This window comes from Aegilops tauschii, chromosome 7, assembly GCF_002575655.3.
Source record: "Aegilops tauschii subsp. strangulata cultivar AL8/78 chromosome 7, Aet v6.0, whole genome shotgun sequence".
Classification (NCBI taxonomy): Eukaryota; Viridiplantae; Streptophyta; class Magnoliopsida; order Poales; family Poaceae; genus Aegilops; species Aegilops tauschii.
The window spans coordinates 27,480,768-27,490,783 of NC_053041.3; the positions used below are offsets into that span (position 1 = coordinate 27,480,768).

A 10,016-nucleotide genomic window follows, 5' to 3' on the forward strand; every position below is an offset into this window, starting at 1 on the left:
TTTATTTTATTTCTAATTACTTATGTATTTTACTTTAATTATTTTATTTTATTTATTTTACTGCTGCTATTTTTATTTATTTTACTGCTGCTATTTTTATTTAATTTATTAAGGTTTATTTATTTTAGTTACTATAAAAAAATGAACATAGATGCGCCTATAGAGAAAATTCAACCTAAATTCATAATAAATTTCTATGAAATTCAAAGAAATTTACTGTGAATTTAGGTCAAATTCCCTGTATAAGGGCATCTATTTTCACTTTGAGAGGAGCTCAACAAGGCAGAGAGGGACGGGCTTATAAACTGGTGTGAGCGCCCTTCGGTTGGCGAGGTGGGACTAAACACTGACCGCAACTAGGACCAGCCCTTTAGTCCCGGTTTGTGGTATGAACCAGGACTAAAGGGTGAGCCTCTGGTCCCGGTTCAAGCCACCAACCGGGACCAATGGTGGTGGGCCAGGAGCGAGGCCCATTGGTCCCGGTTTGTCCCACCAACCGGGACCAAAGGGGCCGGACGAACCAGGACCAATGCCCCCACGAGGCCCGGCAGGCCCCTGGCCGCACGAACCGGGACCAATGCTCACATTAGTCCCGGTTCGTGACTGAACCGGGACTAATGTGAATATTGCCCTGTGACCAAAGCCCAGTTTTCTACTAGTGTAGACAGGGTGATCCACTGTCACCATATCTGTTTTTATTTCGTGTTGAAGGTTTTTTAGGTTTGATAAAGCATGCCCAAGAGGAGAGGAAGATTAAGGGTGTATCGTTTGGGAGCACTAGCCCCACGGTTACTCACCTTCTTTTTGCTGATGATAGTATTGTCTTCCTGGAAGGGTCTCAAGATGATTTTCTATGCTTGCGGGCCATTTTGCAGGATTATGAGGAGGCCTCGGGACAAAGAGTTAACTTGGAGAAATCTCCCATATTTTTTGGGAAGGGCTCTGAAGATGGGGATAAAGCAGTGCTCAAACAAGCGATCGGTATTTCTTCAGAGGCTCTAAGTGAGAGGTATCTGGGTCTTCCAACAGTGGTGGGAAAATCAAAAGATGGGACTTTTAAGTACGTCAAGGAGAGTGCAAAGGGGAAAGTTTCAGGTTGGAAGGGCCAAGGACTATCTAAGATGGCTAGGGAGGTGCTTATTAAATCGGGGCTGCAATCTACTCCTACTTTCACTATGAGCTGTTTTCAACTCACAAAGAAAATGTGCGGGAACCTGTCTTCTATATCTTCAAACTTCTGGTGGGGAGAAGCAAATGGTGAAAAAAGAGTACATTGGATTGCCTGGGACAAAATGTGCACCGGAAAACGTGAAGGAGGATTGGGGTTTAGGGACCCAGAAGCGTTTAATCAAGCTTTGTTGGCTAAACAAGCTTGAAGATTGTTGTAGGAGCCTAATTCTTTATGTGCAAGGGTGCTTAAGGCGAGGTATTACTCGGAAGGATCCATTCGTAATGCAACTTGCCCCGGTGGGGGTTCCCTCATGTTTAGAAGCATATTGCATGGCCGAGATCTTCTTTTGGAGGGGCTGGTGTGGCGCATTGGTGATGGCTCCCAAGTTGGTATTCACCATGACAATTGGATCCCTCGCAAAGGAAGCCTGAAGCCACTGGGCCAGGTTTTTGTTCCTGGGATGACGAAGGTAATGCACTTACTAAATGAGTCCAGCACTGGTTGGGATCAAGTAAAGGTGCAAAATATGTTTCCGCCAGAAGAAGCTTCCAAGATAATACAAATACCAGTGGGAGGGCCGATGGTACAAGACTATCTTGCGTGGAACTATACGAAGAACGGTGTCTTTACAGTCAGGTCGGCTTACCATCTATGTATGGAGAAGAAGAGGGCTAGAAGGGGCTCGTCGGGCTCATCTTCGTCGGTGGTGAACCATAAAGCCTGGATGAACTTATGGGACACGGTGGCTCCGGGCAGAGTCAAGGTTCATACATGGAGGCTTTTACGGAATGGACTTGCTGTAGGATCGGAACTTCATCGAAGAAGGATTAAACCAGGTGTATTTTGTGTGGCCTGTGGAAGAGAGGAAACGAACTTGCACCGTTTTTGGAGATGCCCTCATTCCGCAAAGTTCTGGAAAATCATGCACTCGGAACTGGGAGTGCCGGTGGCGATCCCGCCGGAGACGATCTACTCTCAGAGTGCATTAGCTCACTGGCTTCTGAGCTGGTTTGTGGAAGCGACAGAAGATGAGAGAGCGATCATGGTGCAGAGCCTATACGCCTTATGGATGGCTCGGAATAATACTCGGGAGGGAAAGAAGATAGAAGAGGCGGCAGATATAGCAGCAATGGTGCGAAGGCTCATGGAGGAATGGCAGACAGTCCATGGCAAGGCGAGCAAAGTTCCTGCTGTGGTTCGACCGCAGCGGTGGAACACTCCGGAAGCAGGATGGGTCAAGGCTAATGTTGACGGGGCGAGCATGAAGAATGGGGAGAAAGGGGCAGTGGGCGTGGTCTTCAGGAACGAGGAAGGAGCTTTCCTAGGAGCTGCATGCAATTATCACCCGCAGGGAGGGGATCCACAGAAAATGGAGCTGCTAGCATGCAAACGGGCGGTAGAACTCGCAGAAATGTTTAACATATCTAGCTTACATATCGAGATGGATTGTCAAGAAGTGGCTCGCAAACTTCAGAGTGGGGAAGAGGATCTATCTGTGTTGGGTCCAATGATCAAGGATGTGAAGGCTATGCTCGCAAACAGAGAAAGATGGAAGGTGACTTGGGTAAGGAGAACGGCGAACGGCGCTGCGCACGGGTTGGCCAAGGAGGGGGTAACAAATAATCTTAGCAAAATTTGGATGCAAGCACCTCCAGATTGTATTCTTCATATTATCTCGGCAGAAATTCCTGCCTTTCATGAATAAATAGAGACGTGTTTGAATTCAAAAAAAAAAAGACCAAGATTTAGATTAACTACACAGACTTGCTGTCAAGATTTAGATTTACTGTACATCCCCATGCCAAGCACACTTCCACCCATCGGAGAAGCTATTTTTTATCGATTCACTTACCTACCCACCAGACCAAGCACACTTCCACCCAATTCCCCCCAACGCGGCGCACTGCTCCAAGAACCCTAGAGCCATATTCCCCCAACGCGGCGGTACCTCTCTCTCCGGCTTCCCCAAGTCGTGGGTGCTGGACCCTAGATTCATAAGCTGGAGCGCTCCTGCAAGTCTGTCCCGACACGTAAGGAGCAGGATGATGTTGTCCAGGAGCAGCCGGCGGACGTGCAGATTGTGGGTCCAGGGATCCCGCAGCTCGGAGACAGGACCATGCCGATTGAAGCGGAGACCTACATCCGTATGGGCATTCGTCACTCAGAGCGCATCAACAAGTTGAAGGACAAGAAAACAGAGTGATGGCATGTCAGTGTCTTCAGTTAGTCTATCTGTGTGAGTCAGTTTGGACCCGTTTGATAGCATACTATGTTCTAAGTTCTTCGAGAGTACTTCAGTATTTGAGATTATGTTAGTTTTATTTACAGTGAGCTGTCTGGTTGCCCCTAATAAATGTGATTTTAGTACTGCAGTATTGGGAAAACTATAGTTATTTCTCTGCATGAAAAATGTAGCCCCTAATAGGATTGTTGATTGATCTATTTTGCAGACAAAGGAGCCACAAAAAAGGTGCTGGAGGTATTTTTTGCTGCAGAAGGCCAATCTATACAATGGAAGCAGATCAAATATTAATGCACTAATATCCAACTTGTTTTCAGATCCGTCACCATAGCCAGATATGTTACATGCGCTCTGTTTGGGACATAAAGCCTGATGCCAACGCATCGTCATCAAAGAAACCAATTCTTCCTTCCAAAGAAAAAACGACGGTTTCGGACCCTCAACAACGTTCTGCTGGAACTTCATCATATGTTTCACACATCCCTACATCTTCTGAATTCAACACCATCCTCAAAGATAACTACCCAAACTTGGCACACCAATATTTCCATCCATTGTCAGCACCATGTGGACAATGTATATTCCCGAATCTTCTTCAGCCCATCCTGTATTTGTTTCAATATACTATACTAAAGCCTTTGCTTACAACTTCATCTCGTTATATATAGTTACCTTTATGCATGAAACTTTAGTTACATCATCTCCAACATTCTCGACATGCTTGCTTGATTCTTTTTCTAACCCTAACCCCCCCCCCCCTCCCTGCTCTAGCCGCACCCCCGCCACTCTTGTCCCTTGCCGCCGCCGCCATTGCCGTTGTGCAGCTCGGCCGACCGCTCACCCCAACCCTTGTCGCAGCCCCCGTTCCCTTGACGCCCCGACCTACCCGACCACAACCACCTGATTTGCGCTATCGGCGGTCAGATTTGGAGCGGATTCGGGCGGACTTGAGCTCGCCCGGCTGCGGGTGGCTGCACCATGTCATGGACTGGCCGGGCACCGGTCCAGAAGGTCCCAGCAATGCCGCAATGCCGCAATACCGCATGCAGGTACTGACTCCTCCTCTAGCCGCTCGGATCTACACCGTCGGCGGCTCGCCGGCAGATACACGAATGGCCAGAGGCCGGGCTCGGTGCTAGCCCAAAGGCTCGCTGGCACACCGTTGCCACTCATTAAGTGCGACGACTGCCCAAGGAAGGTCTTGCGCCGCGTGTCTACAACGCCGGAACATCTCGGATGGGTGTTCATCAAGTGCTCAAACGATGGGGTATGTGCTACTTTAGCATCGGTTGTGCTCTCGGATTTGACTAGTTGTGCTAACTTCAATTTTTATTGTGTAGAATGAATGCAACTTTTGGTATTGGGAAGAAGAATACATCAATATATTGATAGAGCGCAAATTAGTCCATGCACTTTTAGCTAGAATGGAGGCTAGAGATGAGACTAGATGCGAGGAAGCAACGTCTACTTCTTTAGACTCGAATAAGAAAGAAGCATGCAAGATCGAGCTTCTGCAGATAAACAATGAATGCATCGAGCAAGCACTAATGCAATTTACGGGAGCAATTATGAAAGTTGGTTATCTTCTAAAATGTCTTCTTGTGATTTTTGTTTTCTTTGGTCTTCCTATTCTAGTCAAAATTTGGTGATGTGCTTACATGTATCAAAAATCAATGATGAAAATAAAAGATATGTGTTTAAGAGAAAAAAAAGTATGCGGACAGGATGCGGCCGAAATGTGGTCGTGCGTTGGATGCACGGCCGGCGCATCCATAAATCCGGGCGGACACAACCCATTGCCACCCAAACGGACGAAAAGCGGATGAAACAAACGTCCGTTTGGGTCGCGCGGTGGAGTTGGCCTTAGCTGCGAATATTGGTTCGCATACCTTTACCCAACAATGCCACTGCAAATAAATGATGACCAACCAACCACCCGAATTTACCCCCCTTCCATTTTGTTACTGCTACAGATCTAACCCCTTAGGATTACATTATATGTTAACACAACTAATCATCCGCTCCTTCCAATTTGTTACTGCTACAAAAAGTTAATTCTATACACTAAACGTTTCTGAAAAATTATGGAATTTATTAATAATTTTTTATGTTAACGAAATAAATTTAATTCTATACACTAAACGTTTCTGACAAATTTAGCAAAGCACAACAAATAAATTTAATCTTTTATGTTAACGAAATATATTTATGTCTCCTTACCATGAAAATGTAATTAATAATCTTTTTCCTCATGTAATTACCTTCGTACCCAATTATACGATAGTTTAGCACGCCATTTTCACTATTTGCCTTTTGTAATAATTCGAAACAGTGACCGAAGGTTTATCATTGTCTGAAACGCACGCGAAAACACAAGCCTGGCTACACAGCTAATTTGTCCAACTGATCTGACAAAGGCAAATGGCGTGCAAACAGTTTGCGTGTCCCAGCAGCACAACATTTAAGCTGGCAGATGGAAAACGTGCCAGGATACTATTTCCAGATCCTGTGCTCTCCTGTCTGACTGCTCGTACAGCACTGTTTTGAATATGTATATGCCACTTTCCAACTCTGAACCCACACCGTATAGGCAGAAAACGCTACTTTACCTACACATCGCGAGGCACTTATTGACGAAGAGGATACCGGGGACATATGTCCCCATAGACCAAACGTTCGTGTCCGTGGCCAATATAAATTTATAGGAGAACCTACAAAGTCTCGGGTTGCGATCACGATCCAAACAGTTCACCATGCAATAAATGCACAGGCTATCTACCATGACGGCGACGGCGATGGCGACGGTGATGGCCATGAGCGAAAGCAGGTAATCGGCCGGCCGGCCGCACTTGGCCATGCACGCCTCGCGACGCCCCTGCCTACACGAGTTGCATTCAGCGAAGGAACAGGCGGTGGCGCATGCAATGCTGGCGGCGTCGCCGCAGTAGTCACAGCCGCCGCCGGTGCAGCTGGCTGTGCACCTGTCGAACTCGGCGTTCATACACTCGCTGCAGTGAGGACCCTCCATCAACTGGCAAACGGTGCAGATCAGGTTGATGGAGCCTGAGCACTCGGATATGCACGTATTATCCAAGTAACAGTCGGCCATGCATGGTGCCCCCGACGACGGCGACGGCGACGGCCCTGGCGCTGGCAGTGGCGGTGTCGGCTCGGGCCAGTTCGCCATTTCCGGAGCCGGTGATGGTGGTTCCGGCCCCGGCAACGGATAGCTGCCCGATGAAGGTATGGCCAGCATGGTAAGGACGGCACCGATGGCGGTCGCCTTGAGAGCGAGGCCGGCTGAAGCCATTAGGAAAGAAAGTACTTCCAACGATAAATAAATAAAATGGAGGAGATCGACTTAACCTGGTGTGAGTACCAAGTAGGAGAGGGCAGGGTTATTTATGGGCACGGCCCAAGATCATACGTATATCTATCACATGGTATCAGTATGTACTAGCTACAATGCCTCACATAGTTTCATGCACGTAACAAGTTGACATTCGTATATATACTACTCCCTCCGTTTGGAATTACTTGTCATAAAAATGAATGTATCTACAACTAAAATACATCTAGATACATTTATTTTTTGAACGAGTAATTCTGAACAGAGGGAGTACTATGTAGTGAAATTAATGCGTACAAGTAAGATTAATTCGTATAGTTTCATGCACATTACAAGTTGACATTCATATAGTTTCATGCACGTTACAAGTAAGATTAGTGCATCTAGTCGCATGTCGAGAACTGCGGTACTACAACGTATATCTTGACCGGGCACGGTTTTGACTTCCAGTTTGGCTTGGATCTCCGTGGACGAAACACTTAATAATCAGATTGGAACAAATCCTTGACGAGACTTCGCCTCACCTCGGACATGGGCCTACCATTTTACTTCCAAACATCCATGCTAATATGTAGAGTAAATTAGACGCAAAAATATATGTAGAGTAAATAAAAATGGGGGAGTAACAATCATAATTAGACTGAACTATAAATACATAGTGACTATTGGGTTAAAATGGACGACAGACTTACTACGGAATGCCTAAAATTTAAGGACCCTGATGAGTGTGACACGTGTGGCATGAAGCAATTCCGCTCTGGCATTTTTTCATGGCAAGTTTAGTTATCCGAGGATGGCAAGTTTAGTTGTGAAGCACGGTAACTTTCTGTTTGGATGGCAAGTTTCAGTTTTTTTAGGAGGTTTGTTTTTTATGGCAATTTTAGTTGTAAAAAAACGTCAGGGTGATGTTACTTCAAGCTACATGTGTGGCACTTATCATTTGGAAATTTGAACGGTGTTCATGCCCGTTGATTCTCCAAGAATGAGAACACCGCAATCACAACCCCTACTGAGATTCGAACCAAAACAATCCAGTCAACAGAAAGGAAGATGGAAAACTGACTTAAGCGGTGCCGAGGTATGCTCTGTAGAATGCATTAAGTTGCATGTTAAGATCTGCACAGTGCAGGTAACAAGTTGACATGCAAATATTGTTTTGAATGAATCAACTCTCATCTTTATTAGATGCCATCTGCTATTTATACAAGGGAAAGGACACCACTGGAAAAGGTGTCTGTTCAGAGGAGGTGCCTGTTCGGCGGGAACCGACGCGGCAGTTTTACAACGGCCTGCGGTTAGTACAAGCAGGGATTAATCCCATAATTAACACATGGTTAATTAATTGTAACACTCCCCCTAATCAATGCTTGATCTTGTGAGCAGACGTCATCTTGATAAAGTCTCCTCCAAAAACCCTGTGGGAAAAAATGAGGATAGAGGTGTTTGATATGTTGCCAAAACTCCTTCAAACCCAGTAGGAAAAATAAGGAGAAAATGCCGCAACATATAATGATTATTGTCTGTGTAACTCAATATGAGAAAAACCCATAGAGTTTAGAGGACAATAAATATGTCTAATATACTTTCTTAAAAACCCCGGTGGGGAAAACAGAAAATATGACATATGGTCTTGTGTTGATATTACCTCATTAAAAACCTTTATGAGAACCTATAAAGTAAACTCATGAAGGGAAAAAGAGTATAATATGATGCTTTCAACAGGAACAATTCAGGAAGATACTCCCCCTGATTCTTGCATATTTCGAAGTCGTTATATACCAATTCCATGAACACATTTCTAGAACATAGAAGTTGGTAGAGACCTGGTGAACAAATCAGTCGCATGATTTGACTTGCAAGATATGCAATATAGCGATATTGCTTATTATGTAACCTGTTTGCATCCGGGCAACACAAGAAACATTATCCTTGAGATAATGGTTGGTGGATGTAGCCATGAGGTCTGTCTCGAAGACTCTTCATGAGAGGGCTACCACACCTAGTAGGAACACTAAGCTTGTCTACGATCTGATATAGTGGGATCTGATCGATGTATCCAATGATATCGGTGTTCACATTTCTGTGAAACTGAAAAACCAGGACAAGATGTTTGATGCCTTGGAGATATTGAAAGATATTCTTGAGTACCAACCAATTGTGTTTGGTGGATCCAATGACATTAAGGAACGTTGAGTCCCAATATTTCATTTCCATCATCTCTTGGTCTAAATAGATCTTTCTCTACGTCTAGAGAATGAACCACCATGAGAGTTATGGATGTATAAGACTTGTCCACAATGAATTTCTCCAATATATTTTGGATATAGACAACATAGTGTACCAAAATGTATGAGTGAAGGTGCTCAAGTTGTAGTAACGAGCGGTATCTTGGTTTTACCCAAATCCTTCATTTAAACTCCGTCGTTTAGATGATTACATGTATCGTCATTGCAGGAGTAATCACTGTGTATGACAGACAAACATGGATAACCATCATTGTAGGAGTAATCTTTGTGGAAAGGAACTCACTAAGTCGGTTGTACCAAATGTACCGACAACAATAAGTCATATGGTGACTTACTGATTTTTACACAATGTATGTTGCATTTTGTATTTCGATTCAAAATTGAGATTTCATTGGAAATCAATCATACATGTCTGAATCTAGTGAGCCACATGGATACATGCCAGGGTTGGTAGCTTCTTGTGGTAGTAAAACAATGTGGTGATTTTTGGAACACTAGACGAAATATGATGGCTGTATGCTATTCACTCCAAAAGAAAACATGGAACGCCATAGTCAGAGATTTGAAGCAAAGAAATCCAGTTGACAGAAATGAAGATGGAAGACTGACTTGGCGGTCCTGACGTATACTATGTACTCCCTCTGTAAACTAATATAAGAGCATTTAGATCACTAATGTAGTGATCTAAACGCTCTTATATTAATTTACAGAGGGAGTAGAATGCATTAAATTACATGTGTGAGATCTGCGCAGTGCAAATAACAAGTTGACATACAAATCAGCACTCACGTATCTTGACCGGGCAAGGGGCACGATTCCTCAGAAGATTGGTTGCTTAGTCTTGTCATAGTGGGAAGTAATTTAGGCTAGTGTCATGCATATGACCCTACTCTATGTTACTAATTTCATAGTGCAAAGTACTCCCTTCGTTCCTAAATATAAGTCTTTATAGAGATTCCACTATGAACCACATACGGATGTATATAGATGTATTTTAAGTATAGATTC

General features: G+C 44.4%; 1 protein-coding gene across 1 annotated transcript; it reads left to right on the plus strand.

Moving 5' to 3' along the window:
- The first annotated feature begins 2,093 nt into the window (after positions 1–2,093).
- Positions 2,094–3,374, plus strand: LOC141026689 (uncharacterized). Its single transcript, XM_073503535.1, has 2 exons — positions 2,094–2,726; positions 3,207–3,374. Exons 1-2 carry the CDS (start codon positions 2,094–2,096, stop codon positions 3,372–3,374), a joined length of 801 nt encoding a protein of 266 aa, XP_073359636.1.
- Positions 3,375–10,016: the final 6,642 nt, after the last annotated feature.

Coding starts and splice junctions, on each gene's coding strand:
- LOC141026689 (XM_073503535.1), top strand. CDS start 2,094: ATGCACTCGGAACTGGGAGTGCCGGTGGCGATCCCGCCGGAGACGATC. Junction 2,727..3,206: donor CAAACAGAGAAAGATGGAAG/GTGACTTGGGTA, acceptor CCGACACGTAAG/GAGCAGGATGATGTTGTCCA.